The sequence below is a fragment of the Nicotiana sylvestris genome, chromosome 4, assembly GCF_000393655.2.
Source record: "Nicotiana sylvestris chromosome 4, ASM39365v2, whole genome shotgun sequence".
In the NCBI taxonomy this organism is placed as follows: Eukaryota; Viridiplantae; Streptophyta; class Magnoliopsida; order Solanales; family Solanaceae; genus Nicotiana; species Nicotiana sylvestris.
The window spans coordinates 155,030,329-155,048,289 of record NC_091060.1 but is presented as its reverse complement, the minus strand read 5'-3'; the positions used below and the strand labels follow the sequence as shown (position 1 = coordinate 155,048,289).

The 17,961-nt window shown below is 40.2% G+C and overlaps 1 protein-coding gene across 1 annotated transcript; it reads right to left on the bottom strand.

Annotated features, from left to right (window-relative positions):
- Positions 1-1,014: 1,014 nt before the first annotated feature.
- LOC138890375 (uncharacterized) lies at positions 1,015-6,178 on the bottom strand. Its single transcript, XM_070173757.1, has 3 exons — positions 5,818-6,178; positions 5,529-5,659; positions 1,015-1,155 (listed from the first exon to the last, which is right to left on the bottom strand). The coding sequence occupies exons 1-3, from the start codon at positions 6,176-6,178 to the stop codon at positions 1,015-1,017; spliced, it is 633 nt and encodes a 210-aa protein (XP_070029858.1).
- Between the last annotated feature and the right edge of the window lie 11,783 nt (positions 6,179-17,961).

Sequence of the window (17,961 nt, the reverse complement as noted above, 5' to 3'; positions counted from 1 at the left end):
TAATAGATTTAGACTTAACACATGCTGAAATTATGATAAAGCATTGCAAGAATGTAGCATAAACAATCTAATTTTATTTATAGCTCAAATAGAGACTAACAAGATTGATAAGTGCACCTACTTGCAGAGAGAGATAGCAACGGGGAAACAAAGAGCAACCTGGACTTCAAAATTACAGCTTAAACCAGCAGAATGAACAATAATAATAAAATAGTGATTCTTCTTTCTCTTCAAAGCCATAAACCCAGAATTTTGTAGCTGAAGATTTGAGCTTTAAAGAAACCTTGAACCCTTTTCTCTTTTAGTTTTTTTGGAGTTTTTAAGACTAGGATTTCAGAAAAAACCTTTCTACTGAAAATGAGAGTGAAAAAATGGAAGACCTCTTAAAATTGCATCCTAATTCGTCTGTAAAGGAGTATAGAAAAGTTCCATTTATAGTTACTGAACTTTCCATGTGCCTCACAGAAGAATTATTCCCTCAAATAAACCTAAAACATCTTTTCTACCAGAATTGGGACAACTGGCAGGTTTTGATTGGTTTCAACATATGTGCTGGCCAAAATTGAGCCAGCTGCCCCAAATTCTAGAAGCTTCTTACATTAGCCTTATCTGAAAATCCTATTTCATACCCTTCCCATGACCCCTTAAGTTTTTTATTTGTTCAATTAACCACTCATAACTTTCATTTGTTTATAAATTAAAACCAACATAACAAAACCAAAATTGACACAAAATCAAAGACTGAAGAGACCAAAATATTTATGCAATTTAAACTTTAAACTAACCCTAACCATAAATAATTTTAACATGAATCAGTTCTGGATTGAGGCGGAAACAAAAATCGATAAGAAACTACTACCAAAACGGCTCTCACCAAAAGACTGTTAAAACTTATTAATGGAACTATTGAGATGAAGACTAAACAGATTCTAACAGGCACAAACATAATATACTGAGATTAACCTCAACTAAAACATGCGAAATAAGCAAAGAGAACAATTATGGAAAGGGAATTTACCCAGAAAGCAGAAGGGAACCATAGAAATGAATTGGTCCAGCAGCAGGTTCAGATAGATTCCGGAGGGCCTGTCCGAATTCGACGTTCTCGTAATGACTCAAAACTATCGTCAATCGATTGCTCTTGTTGAGAGCAATCTATTAATGTAAGATTTAAGTTAGAACGAGTCAGAATTTGAACAAAAATCAGAGAAGGAAAGGGAAATTAGGGTTTGCATTTTTTTCGTTTTCAGATCTGAAATTGGGTGGATTTTGCTGGGGTTTAGGAAAAAATACTGATGGTTTTAGAAAAAGGGGGGAGGGGGGGAAGGTAAGGATTGCATGGTTAAATTTTGTGGTAGTTTGGAGCACCAGAATCGCCATGAGGCGATTTCTGGTGGGTTGTCAATGTTGGAGGCGGCGAGGGGAATTTTAGGGCGGCTGATCTCTAGGGTTTGGTTAGAGAGGTGAGAATGAAAGGGGTTCTGGGGGGGGGGGGGGTCCAAGTTCAGACACTTTTATAGTAGGTGAGTGTTGAGTTCCTATCCGTTCGATCAAAAGAGATCAATAGATGGGATTTGAGGGCTTGGAACGGTGTCGTTTGGGCAAAGGCTGGGGATGGACCGGGTGAAAGGGAAATTGGGACAGGCTGGACCGATTATACGTATAACAAATAGCCCAATTCAAATTAGGCCCCTTTTCCTTTTCCAATTCTTTTCTTATTTCCTTGTTTTTATTTTATTTTCTTTAATTTAATTAAAAACCTAAATTAAATTCCTAAATTAATTTAAATTATAAAATTAATCCAATTATCTAACTATAATATTTATAAAAAATTAGTTGATCCTAAATTAAAAGAGAAAAAATAATATTCCAAAATTAAAAGCTAAGAATGTAAAAATGAGCCATTTTTGTGATTTTTATTTTTAATAAAGCAATGAATTAATTATCTAATCCTAAAAACATGAAATTAAAATCTAAATACAATGCATGATATTTTTGGTATTTTTCATGATTTTAATAAAAGTAAAAATGCACAGAAATGCAAACAATTAACCAAAAAAAATCCTTCAAAAATCCTATAATATTGCAAACAATTGGGAAAAATCCATTTCTTCAATTTATAAGAGTATTCCACTTAGGAAGAAAATCACGTGCTCACAGCTGCCCCTCTTTGCTCGGAAACACGAAGAGTTTTCGGGCAAAGATAAAGTAAGCGGATACGAGCGATTTTTGCCCGTTTGAATACTCCGTGAGAAGCATTTTTTGAAAGATCTGACTGAACCTTGCTTCCGAGGTTGCCTACATATCCTTGGCTATAAAAGAATTAGGTTAATGTAGTTCGGGAAGTTTCGGTAGCTGGGACTATCGGGAAGCTGTAATTTCACTGTTGTTGTTGCTGCTACTGCTTGCTGAACTTCTTATTACACTGAGGCAAAATAAAAAGAAGCTAGGATAAACTATGATCTATGAATTACAAGAATCCTATCTACCATCTTCAACTTAGTCTTGTTGATTCTACAGTTCTGTTGTGCATCTTGAACTGTTGACATGTACTCTCAGGCGAATTTCTGTTGTTGCTAACACGAATTGAATTCTGAAATGTGTTACCTTGTTCTCCAGGTGGGCGCCTGATTGCCAAAAACTTGAACTGTTTTTCCTTGTTCTCCAGGTGGGCACCTAATTACCAAAACTTGATCTGTATTCCCTTGTTCTCTAGGTGAGCGCCTGATTGCCAAAACTCGAACTGTATTCCCTTGTTCTCTAGATGGGCGCCTGATTGCCAAAACTCAAACTGTATTCCCTTGTTCTCCAGGTAGGCGCCTGATTGCCAAAACTTGAACTGTATTCCCTTGTTCTCCAGGTGGGAGCCTGATTGCTAAAACTAGAACTGTATTCCCTTGTTCTCCAGGTGTATTCCCTTGTTCTCCAGGTGGGCGCCTAATTTCCAAAACTTGAACTGTAGTCCCTTATTCTCCAGGTGGGCGCCTGATTGCCAAAACTTGAATTATATTCCCTTATTCTCCAGGTGGGTGCCTGATTGCCAAAACTTGAATTGTATTCCCTCGTTCTCGAGGTGGGCGCCTGATTGCCAAAACTTGAATTGTACTCCCTTGTTCTCCAGGTGGGTGCCTGATTACAAAAGCTTGAATTGTATTCCCTTGTTCTCCAGGTGGGTGCCTGATTGCCAAAACTTGAATTGTATTCCTTTGTTCTCCAGATGGGCGCCTGATTGCCAAAACTTGAATTGTATTCCCTTGTTCTCCAGGTGGGTGCCTGATTTCCAAACTTGAATTGTATTCCCTTGTTCTCCAGGTAGGTGCCTGATTTCCAAAAATTGAATTGTATTCTCTTGTTCTCCAGGTGGACGCCTGATTGCCAAAAACTTGAACTATGTTCTCTTGTTCTCCAGGTGGGCGCCTGATTACAACAAAACAGACAAACAAAGACTTTTCTGCCCAGTTTGGTATCTGGGCACATCTATGAGTGTTAATCGAATCATGTTACCCCAAAATCTCTAAGAATTTTAAAGCTAGATCCCATTATCCAGGAGGGTCCTGAAAATTTAAAATTAAATCTCATCTTAAGAGTGAAAGCTTTAAAGCCAACTTATATTTCCTAAAGGTAGAGCTTATGCTAAGTCTTGTTATCTTTGAAGGTCTTGGAATTCAACTAAGTCCCATTATCCAGGAGGGTACTGAAAACTTTCAAAATTAAATCCCATTATCCAAGAGGGCCCTGAAAATTTACGGCCGAACCTATCTGGCACATGCTTTCCTCACGGAGGGTTCCTCCGGAACAAACAAAATTTTCTGCCCCTGTTTCAATCAAAGCAAATCTTATCAGTTTAAAAATGTGGTGGTTAGTTTGCAGCATTCTTGTTGAAGGCGGCCTTTCCACTGCCATGCTTTGTTCCGATTAGCTGCCTCCGACTGGCAAAGAATTGTTTGACCTTCTAACTGACCCTCAACCACAAGACCCTGAATGACCCGAGTGTTCTGCACTCAACTCGCTGTTTTACATTTCTGTCCTTTCAATATGAACCTCTGCATCTTCCACAAAATTCACAAACCATTCGAGTACTTGAACTTTCACTAGCACCTTATTTTCCATTTTGCATCGTGCTATTTCTGGTATGGTTTGGCCGCACTTTGCTTTGTGCAATTTGGAAGTTGGTAGTAAGCTTTGAAATCCTTTCTTACTTTCTTAAACAAGGCTGACATTGGGAAATCCTTAGAGAAATAAACCCAAAAGAAATGAAATGCAATGACTTTGAGAGTTAGGAATAAAGAAGAAAATCCGAAACAAGATGATTGCTTGAGGGAGAAAAGGAAAAGAGACTTATCTTAGTGAGGTAGTTGGCACCAATGATCATGACATGCATTTCGGATTAGTCGGCCCAGCTTGTTCTACCAATCACCTTTCCATTATCATACTTTATGACCCGTGATTTCCATATTCCAATCTCTTTGCAAAGTCACCAACCTTGTTCGGCTTGCGGCGCCCTGAAGGGTTTTCACCAACAAACCTCTCTCATTTGTTCATATCTCAACTCACTGTTGCCTTACGGTACCTGTGAAGGTTTTCACTAATAATACTCTCTTATTTTGATTTATCTCATCTTTCCATCACCCTACGGTGCCCGCGAGGGTTTTCACCAATAGGACTCTCTCATTTGCTCATTTTCCTTGTGCAGAACGGAGTGTTGCCCCTGATGCGAATCGTACCTCTATATCGCTTGACTTGACATTCTTAAATATTGATCGGAAGGTCTTTCTTTGGACTGTAATGTGGGCTTTTGGATAAGGTTAGAAAGAAAGGATATCATAAAGACTCAAAACAACTTGAATGGGTTCAAAATTACAACTTTTGGAATCAGATATTTTACAAAACCACAACTTCTGCCTCAGTTTCTTTGCCTGGGGACTTTTGAATTTTTATTTTGATGGGACCAAACCGTGAGGCTACCTACGTATCCTTAAAAGTAATCAGGTCGGACGTAGTTCATGATATATGAATTGCTTTGTTTTTGTTACTTTTCTTTTTTTTTTCTTTTCTTTTTCTTTACTCTTTTCCATTTTTCTCTTTCTCTTTTTCTCTTCTCTTTTCCTCTTTTTTTTTTTTTTAATTTATATTTTCTGTATCTGTATTTCTAAACTCTAGTTCTAATTCCAAATGAGGTGTATGAAAGAAAATAAATAAGGCTCAAAAGGGGTAACAAAGGATAAAGTGTTTAGATAGTAGAATAAAATGCCTTTGTCGTTCTAATCTTCAAAACATGCTAAGTACAAACAACACAATTAGACAAACCAAAGAAATTATACATAATATCTTTTGACTACATCAGAATTGATAGCCATATCTACACATTTGCCTTATATATCTATCAAATACAAAGCACCATTGGACAACACTCTTGCTACAATGAACGACCACTACCAATTTGGGGCAAACTTGCCTTTCGCTTCAGCCTGATGTGGAAGGATGCGTTTCAATACTTGCTGACCCACTTCAAATTTTCGGGGACACACCTTCTTGTTGTATGCTCTTGCCATTCTCTTTTGATACAACTGGCCTTGACACACTGCTACTAGTCTTTTCTCGTCAATAAGACTTAATTGCTCCAAACGGGTTTTGACCCACTCATTGTCATCAATTTCGGCTTCAGCAACAATCCGAAGGGATGGAATTTCAACTTCCGCAGGTATCACTGCTTCAGTACCATATACCAACAAATAAGGAGTTGCACTTACTGAAGTGCGACAGTAGTGCGATAACCCAGCAAAGCAAAGGGCAACTTTTCATGCCATTGCCTGGAACCTTGCACTATTTTCTGAAGTATCTTCTTTATGTTGTTGACCGCCTTAATAGCTCCATTTGCCTTGCGGCGATACAGAGTGGAATTTCGATGCGTAATCTTGAACTGTTGGCATACTTCTTTCATCAAATGACTGTTAAGATTAGCACCATTATCCGTGATGATTACCTTTGGGATTTCGAACCGACAAATGATATTTGAATGAACAAAATCGATCACTACCTTCTTAGTCAAAAATTTGAAAGTCATAGCTTTGACCCATTTAGTGAAATAATCGATGGCCACCAGAATGAACCTGTGCTCATTTGATGCTGCTGGCTCAATTGGTCCAATGACATCCATGCCCAAGCAACAAAAGGCCATGGTGCGAACATTGTATGCAACTTAGATGGTGTAGAATGAATCAAGTCTCCGTGTACCTGGCATTGATGACACTTGCTCACTAAGCTGATGCAATCTCATTCCATGGTGACCAATAATACCCTTCTCGAAGAATTTTCTTTGCCAGAACATACCCGCTCATATGTGGCCCGCAAACTCTAGAATGTACTTCGGTCATGATAGTCGTGGCTTGCTTAGCATCTATGCACCTCAATAGCCCAAGATCTGGAGTTCTTTTGTACAAAATTCCCCCACTCAAGAAAAATCCACTAGCCAAACATCGAATTGTTCTCTTTTGATCACCCGTGGCTTGTACCGAATATACCCCTATCCTGATGTATTCCCTGATATCATGGAACCACGGTTCACCATCAAGTTCTTCCTCAACCACATTACAGTAGGCATGCTGATCACGAACTTAAATATACAGAGGGTCGACATAAGCTTTGTCCGGATGGTGCAACATTGATGCCAAGGTAGCCAAAGTATCGGCAACCTCATTATAGATCCTTGGAATATGCCTGAATTCTATTGATCGAAACCGTTGACAAAGATCATGCAAACATTGCCGATACGGTATGAGCTTTAAATCCCGAGTCTCCCATTCTCCTTGAATCTAGTGCACCAAAAGATCTGAGTCTCCCAAGACCAAGACTTCCTGAGATCCCATATCTACCACTAACCTCAATCCCAAAATGCATGCCTCATACTCAGCCATGTTGTTGGTACAATAGAAACGAAGCTGGGCTGTAACAGGGTTGTGATGCCCTATTTCAGAAATGAGCACAACCCCTATTCCGACACCTTTCATATTAGCGGCTCCATCAAAGAAAAGTTTCCTACCTGGTTTTTTAGCCTTCTCCACCTCGTCAATATGCATCACCTCTTCATCGGGAAAATAAGTTCTCAATGGTTCATACTTTTCATCGACCGGGTTATCGGCCAAATGATAGGCCAATGCTTGGGTTTTTATCACGGTCCAAGTCACATAGATGATGTCAACTCTGTGAGCAAAATATGCCACTTCGCAAGTCTTCCTACGGGCATAGGCTTCTGAAAGATATACTTTAGAGGGTCCAGATGAGAAATGAGGTAAGTAGTGTAGGATGACAGATAATGTTTCAACTTTTGTGCCACCCAAGTCAGGGCGCAACATGTCCTTTCAAGGGGAGTATACTTAACCTCATAGGATGTGAACTTTTTGCTAAGATAGTATATGGCTTGCTCTTTCCTACCAGTGATGTCATGTTGACCCAACACACAATCGAACGAATTATCCAGGACGGTGAAATAAAGAATTAAAGGCCTTTCGAGTTTTGGTGGGACCAACACAAGTGGGTTTGACAAGTACCCCTTGATCTTATCAAATGCCTCCTAGCACTCATCTGTCCATTTGACCGCAACATCCTTTTTCAGTAACTTAAAGATGGGCTCACAAGTTGTCATCAGTTGAGTAATAAACCTGCTGATGTAGTTCAATTGCCCGAGCAGACTCATCGCCTCAATCTTATTCCTTGGCGATGGTAGCTCCTGGATGGCCTAGATTTTTGACGGATCCAACTCGATGCCTCGCTGACTGACTATGAATCCCAACAGTTTTCCAGATGGAACACCAAATGCATACTTGGAAGGGTTAAGCTTAAGATTGTATCTGCGGAGTCTGTGGAAAAACTTCCTCAAATCTCCGACATGGTCAGCCTGTTGCTTTGACTTTATGATCACATCATCTACATAAACCTCAATCTCCTTGTGTATCATGTCATGGAACACAGTAGTCATTGACCTCATGTAAGTTTCCCTAGCATTTTTCAAACCAAATGGTATTACCCGGTAGCAATAAGTTTCCCATGATGTGATGAATGCTATCTTTTCTGCATCCTCCTCATCCATCAAGATTTGGTGGTACCCCGCATAACAGTCCACAAAAGATCCGATCTCATGCTTGGTACAGTTGTCCATCAAGATGTGTATGTTTGGCAAGGGAAAATTATCATTGGGACTTGCTTTGTTGAGATCGCAGTAATCAACGCATACCCTGGTCTTGCCATCCTTCTTTGGCACTAACACAACATTAGCTAACCAGGTGAGGTATCGTGTGACTCGAATGACCTTTGCATCCAGCTGTTTTGTGATTTCTTCCTTGACTTCACACTCATGTCAGTTTTAAACTTCCTTAACTTCTGCTTGACGGGAGGGAATGCCGAGTCAGTGGGAAATTTGTGAACAACCAAGTCATTACTTAGACCCGGCATGTCGTCATATGACCATGCAAACATGTCTTTATATTCAAACAGTGCTTTGATTATTTCCTCCCTAATTTACGGTTCTAAGTGCACACTTATCTTAGTTTCCCTGATATTTAAGTTGATTGCTTCAGTTTCATTCAAATTAGGCTTGAGTTTCTCTTCAAAGTGACTTAGTTCTTTACTAATTTCCTCAAATGTTTCCTCTTCATCATATTCTATTTCATCATCACACTCTATTTCTTGGATTGCTATTTCAGAGTTAGATTGGCTTTTAAGACTTGGACGAAAATTCCTCATACATGTCATGTCATTAAAACTAGCATAAAAAGAACTGTATAAAGAAAGAAAAGAAAATGACACTATCAGGAGTAATGGAAAAGGGAAACTACATTTCATTGAAATTAAAGGATAGAAGGGTTTTGTACATCAAAACAAATAAAAAATAAAATATGAATTACAACCCTGGAATAATCCAAATAAACTGAAAGGAAAACAAAGCAAACTATCAAAACTCCGTCCGGGTAGGGAGAGGAGTGTCATCCCAGTTGTTAAGCTTCACTTTTGGGCCAATAAACTCCACATCCACTTTGCTGGAACCTTTCCCAATTTCTACCATGTTCGCCTCATCAAACAAACTCTAGAACCTTTTAACCAATTCCTCATCAAAATCAACCATAGGCTTTAGAACTGTTGTTACTAGACGCTTCACGACCCCTGCCTTGATGAAAGACATGGAGAGACGTGGGATTGGCTTCGGGAGCGACCATGCATTTTTTTAAAACTTTCTAGCCTTCTTCACATCATCCCCTGTAGGCTTCAACCCCAAACCAAATGTACCTAGATTTTCACGCAAAGACACTGGCTACACGATACCTTGCAGAGATGCACCCAGACCCTTGCCCGGCACAAAACTATTTTTCAACATTTCAGTTGCTACCATGATGATTGCAGAAGATAGCTTTGGACTTGGAATGTATTCTCCTTCCGTAATCTTTTCAACCGATACTGTTTTGGAAACTTGATAGACCCACGACCCCTTATCTTCTTCAGCTTCAATAAACGGGGCAGATGTATCATTGAAAGCACATAAGTTCTCATCGCCATGCACGAAGATTTCTTGTCTATCCTATTCGAACTTCACCATCTTGTGTAAAGAAGATGGAACCGCCTTGGCAACATGTATCCAAGGCCTACCCAACAGTAAAGTGTAAGAAACAGCCACATCCAGTACTTGGAACTCCATGGTGAATTCGACTGGTCCTATTGTCAACTCGAGCATGATGTCACCAACAAAGTCTTTTCCCCCTCCGTCAAAACCTCGGACACATATGATGTTCTTGTGAACCGTCTCATCATCAACTTTTAACTTGTTCAGAGTAGAGAGAGGGCAGATGTTTGCACTGGAACCATTGTCGACTAACACCTTTGTAACCATAGAATTTTCGCATTTCACTGTGAGATAGAGGGATCGATTATGTTCTGTACCCTCTAGAGGCAAATCATAATCTGAGAATGTGATCCTGTTAGACTCAAATATCTTATTATTATTCTTCTCCAAATGGTTCACTATGATTTTGTCGGGGACATGAGCTTCATTTAGAATCTTCATCAGGGCCCGTCGGTGCTCATCTGAATAGATCAACAATGATTATAGGGAAATATGAGCAGGAGTCTTTCTCAACTGTTCTACGATGGAGTAATCCTGTACCTTTATTTTTCTCAAAAACTCTTCTGCCTTTTCTTTAGTGACCGGTTTCTTCACTAGAACTAGATTGTCTCTGAGTGTTTTAACTTTCCTTAACTTATCCGGAGCAAAGCATCTCCCCAAACGAGTTAATCTCTGGGCCTCGTTAACTTCCTCTTTCACTTCCTTCCCCTTATAGGCCACTATCACTTGCTCATAGTTCCATAGGACAGTCTTGGTGTTAGCTACCGACAGCTGGGTCATTGGTTTGATAATGATAGGATCCGTGCGAGCACCCTCCACAATTATGACTGGCTTTCTTGCTACCCCCGGCATGATCACCTTTGGATTTTCTTGCTTTGCTACATCATCATTTGGGGACCTCTTTTCAACTACCACAACTGGCTTATTATTTGGCATGCTCAACTTATCCACCGATCCTTCAGCTATCGAAGAGGTTGCCTTTGTGACAACTGGGTCCTTGACTGACTTACTTTCACTAGACTGGATCATCATGACAGATTGTGAAGGCTTCTTGGGCTTCCCATCCCTGTGCATTATCTCAATCATGTGCATTTCAGCATGGGCCGACAATGGGTTCTGGTTGATGTTGGGTGCTTCTGGGCTCTGGACCACAATCTGGTTCGTATCAATAAGCTCTTGGATGGCGTTCTTCAAATGCCAACACTTTTCTGTGTCGTACCTCGGAGTATCGGAACAGTATACACATCTGAGAGAATAATACAGGTTCTTTAAAGGGGGGTTTGGTAGTTTTGACTCAATTGGCCTCAGAACATCCAATTGCCCCAACCTTTGAAATAGGCTGGTATAAGATTCCCCAAGCGGAGTGAAAGTTTTCTTTTGCTGCAACCTTTCATTGTTGAATTCTGGCTTGGCCCGAAAGTTTGGACCAACAGGGTTTCGATATGTTTATGGAGGTGGGTAAGGTTTTGTGGAGCTGGTGCATGCCATCCCGGGTGAGGAGGGGGTTGAGCATATGATTGTGCGCGATGGACATGATAATAGGATGGCCTAATTGAATACTGAGGCTATGATGGTGGGAAGTAGTGTTGGGGTGGATTATATAGAGGGGGTATAGGTTTGAAGCTGGGGTCGAGGTTGGGTGTAGTGGGTAGGAGAATCCCCCGAGTCGTGCCACGATCCTGAAATGACCATAGCGACATCCTCTTTTTTCTTTTTCCCAAGCACGCCTCTGGTGCCATTCTGGATTGCCTGCGTAGTTGCTTTGATGGTAGAGTAGCTCATGATCTTGCTTGATTTGAGCCCTTCCTCTACCATTCCTCCCATTTTCACGACTTCATTTAAAGACTTAGCTATGTCCGATATTAGAGGGCCAAAGTAAGTAGGCTCCAAAGCCTGAAGAAAGTATTATACCATTTCGTCCTCCTCCATTGGAGGGTTAACCCGTGCTGACTGTTCTCTCCAGCGAAAACCATGTTCCCTGAAACTTTCACTAGGCTTCTTCTCTATCTTAGTCAAAGACAAATGATCTGGAACAATCTCTATGTTGTATTGGAAATGACGAGCGAAAGCTTGGGCCAAATCATACCAGGTATACCATCTGTTGTGATCGTGACAAGTGTACCACTCCAATAACGCGCCAATCAAACTCTAGCTAAAGTATGCCATTAACAACTCATCTTTCCCACCAGCTCCTCTCATTTTACTGTAGTATCCCCTTAAGTAGGCCACGGGATCTCCGTGTCCGTCATACAAGTCAAATTTTGGCATTTTGAACCCAATAGGTAGCTGTACTTCAGGGAACAAACACAGATCTTTGTAGACTACACTCACTTGACCTCCCAACCCTTGTATGTTTCTGAGCTACTATTCTAGGCTTCTCACCTTCCTAAACATCTCCTCCTGTTCCCGGTTCTTAGGTTGTTTCTCAGTCTCAATAGGAAGGTAGAAATGAGGAGTGTAGGATTAATGATCTGGGGCCTTGAAGGTAGGTTCTAGTGGATAATACTGATTATCTTGGGTTTGGAATAACGGCTCACTGTAAGATCGGTGGAGTGTAGCTGGTAGAGGTGCTACGAAAATAGGGGTAGTTGGTGGAGAGGGTATGGGGTTGTTTTGGCTGGTGGAGCTTGTATGGTTTGGGAAGTGGTGCCATGATAGTGGTGGTAAGGGGTGAAGTTTGGTGCATGTTGAGGGGATAAATCAACAGTGGGAGGTTCTTGGGATTGAGCTAGTGGTGGGACGAAAGCAGGGTTGGTGGGGTATGATGGTGGGGGATGCCCTTTCATCCATGCCTGGTACATTTCGGCCATCTAGTGTTTCAACTTATGTAACTCCTCTTTTATACCAACCTCAAACTCCTCCACCCTTCTCGGTGGATCAATAATACTTGCGTCCAATTCTTGGCCAGCCGTGATCAACTTGTTTTTAGACCTAGTGTTATATGGGTAGGTTGTCAGAATGCCAAACAAATTAACCACCTTCCTGTTCTCAATAACAACAACTAATTGTTAGTGTTTAAGATTTAATAGATATGCAACTACACATTTGGGATGCAATGCACTTAAACAGTTAAAACTTTTATTGTGTATTTGAACGGCTACATGTTTCATCCCGGCTTTTAACTAACTCTTCTCATTTTTGCGCTTTCTCTTCTCTCTCTTTTTCTTTTCACTCCAACTCCTATTTGATCACTATTGGCCTTTCCCATTTGTTTTTGTTGCTTCCCTTTTATTTTGCACTCGCCTTTCTCTCTTGTTTTGCCGTTATTTCTTTCCACTCAATTTTTCTTTTATTTGCTCTCCTCTTGTTCCTTTTCATTTTATGGTTATGATCGAATCCTATGGGGATTGCCTACGTATCATGACGCCGGATGAATCAGGTCATTACATAGTTCAGGAGGATAAATGCAAAATAAAAGAAAAATACATTTTTTTACCTTTTTTTTTCAAATTTTCACAAAATAAACTAAAAACAAAACATCCTGGTTACAACGGCTTCCCCTATAGATTTAAACATAAAAACTAACAGACTCGAAAGGTGAACTAATAAACTCCAAACGAAAATGAAAATACAGACTCGAAAATGGACTAACAAACTCCAAAATAAACTAAAAATACAGACTCGAACAATAAAAATCAGGAATACATAAGTGCCTCAACTGCTGCTCCAGGGGCCCACGGGACATCAGTCGATCTCGTCGCGGGCCTATGCACCATATCTTCTTGGAGGCAAAATAGGTCGTCCATGATCTGCCGGACAAAAATCATAACTGAAGCGAAGAACATGGACCTGGTCATGTCTTCGTATTCGTTGCATTTCATCACAATGTAGTCCGCAATCCTCCTAACCCTCTCCCTAATAATACCTTTCTCTTGTAAAAACCGTCCAATCTGCTGAGATCTGGCCTCCAAAACCTTTTCGGTCGTATGATTTTGCTCTTGAAGCTGCTTCATGTCTTTTTCTAGCTGCGACATCAGGGCGTAGCAATGTTCTCTTTCTGCTTTGAAGTTTCTTGCATGCTTGGTCATTTTGTTCTCAAGAACAGTGATCTTTTTCTTCAACCCCATGATTCCATTGTCATATTTTTCTTTTAACTGTTGGACGAAACATGTCCGTTCCTCTGTATTTCTTGCCAACTTTGTTCGGGCCTTTGCTAGTTCTCCCTCGGTCTTTTTCAGATCAAAACCATATTCACCCACTTTCCGCCTAAGGTTGTCTATAAGCTTCTCATCCTTTGCACTCCTGGCGGGGTTCTCAGCTGCTATTTTCATCTCCTGGATTTGGGCTCGCAGGGCGTCATTTTCTTTGGCTAACCTTTTCTTTTCACCCTCATCCGCACCGGGTTGTAAGCCATTCTCGAATTGAAGACCCCTGACTTGCTTTTCCAACTTGCCTATTGTGGCTCTGTACTCATTTTCCTTGGTCAAACAGGACCACTGTTCCTGCGACGCTTCAACAAATTCCTAAATGTGAGGTCTTTTGGTTGGCCTTTCAGGTTCGTCCCTTGCAGTATTCTTCTTTCTATACCAAGTAAGATAAGCATGTAATACCTCGCCTCTTGACAAGTCACGCACTCGGGTGTTTGCTATCAAATACTGGCACTCGTTCTAAATGTGACGAACCGTTTCTTCATGAAATTGGCCGTCAGAGCCGACCTCGACTGCATAAACACTAAGATCTTCATCTGGATGCACCACCTAGCATCTTTCCAACTATCTCATCACCCGGTATGGAGCATAAGGCTGAATGCCTCGAAGGCTCATTAGGAGGAAGTAAGGACTGATGACAGGCATATACACAATTTCTTCAATAGGAAGTCAACCTAGTGTCCACTCTATTTTCCCCTAGTTATGGAGCAAAGGCGGGATACCCAATCTCCAAACCCTTCTGGCAAATTGAACCTTGAGATCCTTGTGTCGAACTCTTCAATGCAGCTTTTCCCCGTAGATCCATAATTCATATATCGAGTACGTTGACATAGATGCTCAATCATCCACATTTGTAGTAGTAAATTTCACCCTTCGAAAAAATCTACCCCAGCTTTACAAGCCGTGAGAGCTCGGTATATCTCAGACACTATCATAGGGGCGAGGGTGCTCTTAGCATTGGTAATCAAAACATTGATGACTCCAGCTACCCTCAGATCAATATTCCCATCCTTCCGGGGAAACACCAAGAGACCTAAGAAAGCTACCATGAAAGCGTATGCTCATCCCATTTCGATCGGTTCCCTTTGCAACAAATTCCACTGTCCGGGTTGTCAAATCCTTCTACATGCCCGTACCTATGGTATATGAAGCGTAAAGTGGAAAAACCAACCGCCAAATCTGCATACTGGATCCCCCTACTTATTTTTAGTAAATCCAGAAACTTGTGAGGGGTAACGGCCCTTGGAGTGACCAGGTACATATGCCTTAGACCTTCAGTACTTCCCACATAACCCCCTATCTCTTCCAAGGTGGGTGTGAGCTCATAATATGAGAAATGTAGGACGTTGTGAGCTGGGTCCCAAAATGTTACCAGTGCCCTTATTGTGTCTCCTCTAGGCCTGATCTTCAGCAATCTGGTGAGCCCCCCCCCCCAAATAAAGGTTGACCACATCTCGTCCTTCTTTACCCAAATCTTTCCACCACATGTATAGATCCAACGAAATCTTGGAAATGATCTTCATTGGTAAATTTTGACTCGTGCTCATTCTGCACATTTAGATTAAGGCGATTGATTTAAAGACAAAGTGAATCTTATTTGAAAACTAACAAAAGGCTTCCTTTTTTTTGCAAAAAATAAAATAAATCAGGGATACTTTTGCGAATACGGCCTTACATTACTTCGGAATGGAAGTTGTTAGGGCTGTGTTTGCTAAATGGCCAAAATTGACAAAGAAATCGTCGGTGGCTATTTTTGCAAAGTAGCCTTCCGGCATCCCGCTGGGACATTCGGCTATTTAGACAAAACGACATCACCCACTTATTTACGACAAGAATGACGACACTTCGTATATTTTTCAAGATTTTCAAAAAGCAGGGATGGACCCGATGAGGGTTGCCTACGTATCCCACGTCCGGTGAGAATCAAACCCACGTAGTCCGGCTAGTTTTGACACGAAGAGGAAAAACATAAACCATTTTGGACTAACTCTCTTCTTTCTCAATAACCCTTTTTTTCCTTTTTTTTCAAGAAATCTTTTTCCTTTTTTTTTTCTATAAAAAATTCGGCACGGTTTCAGGATATTTTGGGCACTATTTTTAGAAATGGGTGAAATCCTCTCTCATACCTCAAACTTGGTTTGTTTTCCTACTTAACCCAGAAGCCGGTCAACATGCAAGCCAAAACAAATGAATGCACAGGTAGCACGTAAAAAATGCATCAGGTTGGTCTTTTATTTTCGGGTACACCTGTCCTAGACGGACCCAACCCCTGTGTTGCGAATCATGTCACGGGAACCGTACACACGATCTACAACATGTTTATTTTATTAACAAAATTAAATTGTGGTCGGGACACATAAATGTACCCCCAGATTTTAAAATTGTGTATCACAACTACGTCACGAGAACCGTACCCGTAGCTATGACACTTTATTTAATTAACGCACCTAAAGCAAACTACGAGAATTCAAGGCGTTTTTCTACATTAGTTAAGATATTTATATGAGGGCCATAGACTACGTGATTGGATGGCACACCTAGACTTATTTACGAAAATTTGTACTCAACTAAAGTGAACTATGGATTTACCAGCTTAATCTATTTAAAGCTCAATTCTAAAAATTACTAGTTGTAACTTGTAAGTAGGCATTGAACAATATACTAAGAATTTAATTGTTTGAAAAGAGATGGGCCAGCGACAGACCCAAATTGGTATAAAAAAACATCTTTCAGGAAATGATAGAAACTGGGCTCGAAATTGAGCCCAGAAGAGATGACAAGGAGCAGACGGTCCAACGACTTTGACTAGGCCAATAACAGGCCCAACTTCGTACAACATGCCTTTGGTACCAGAAATTAGGCAGAAAGCTCAATAAACCAATTAATCACATTTAGAAAAAAACAAAATAAACGCTGTCTTTATTTGGACCCTGAAGTCGAACCCAGCACATGAGGAGAAGGTCTAGAACCCACCGGGATGATTCCTGACAAGGCCACCCATTTAGGCCCACATTTGGCCCAATTACTACTAAAGCCAACTGACCTTCATGAAATTACTCGATGACAATCACATAAATCATGGAAATGAAATACTGACTAATTAATGACCAAAATTAATTAAATTAAGTTGTAAAAATAGGATAATTACAAATAAATAAAAATTCTAATAATAACTCAGAGGTCCTAAGGTCTAACTAGCTATCATTGAAAGCTTCTCAAAACATTCCCATCTTCTGCGAAGGCATAATGACTCCAGCCTATGTGACTTGGTAATTCAAAAGAAATAGCACTTGTATTTGCACAGATAGCTACAGAGCTATCTTGCAAATCTTCATCCAACATGTCACAGTTGAAAATACAAGAACAAACTAACAGGACTATTATGGTCTTTCATGACTTTCAAGACATGAGGAAAGGACCTACTGATAACTTCTTTCAATTGTTATTTCAAAGAACTGAAACTCGAATCTACATTGACAAGCATCAATAGCCAACAATCATTCAAGACATCACAATTAAGTCACACGTCATGTTGGCAAGATTGAATCAAACTTTACTACCATATGAATTGCTACAAAAACTTCAGCTTAAGAATTACACAACCAGAAACGAAAACCATCTTATGAACCAGATTCCTGCATCACATCACCATGAAGTAAATAGTATGGAACTCACACATACTCCAGAAAAGAAAGAAAGAAAAAGAAAACAAAGGAACAGAACGACACTCAAAGATGTTCAGTCACCTATTGACCTTCAGCAAACCATCCACATAATCTTAACATTCCAACAATTGTCTAGATTAACAAAGATGAAACCATAACAGATTCATACTTAACACATGCTAAAATTATGATAAAGCATTGCAAGAATGTAGTATAAACAATCTAATTTCATTTATATCTCAAATAAAGACTAACAAGATTGATAAGTGCACCTACTTGCAGAGAGAGATAGAAACAGGGAAACAAAGAGCAACCTGGACTTCAAAATTACAGCTTCAACCAGCAGAATGAACAACAACAATAAAACAGTGATTCTTCTTTCACTCCAAAGCTATAAACCCAGAATTTTGTAGCAGAAGATTTGAACTTAAAAGAAACCTTGAACCCTTTTCTCTTTTAGTTTTTTTGGAGCTTTTAAGATTAGGATTTTCGAAAAAAACTTTCTTCTGAAAATGAGAGTGAAAAAAATGGAAGACCT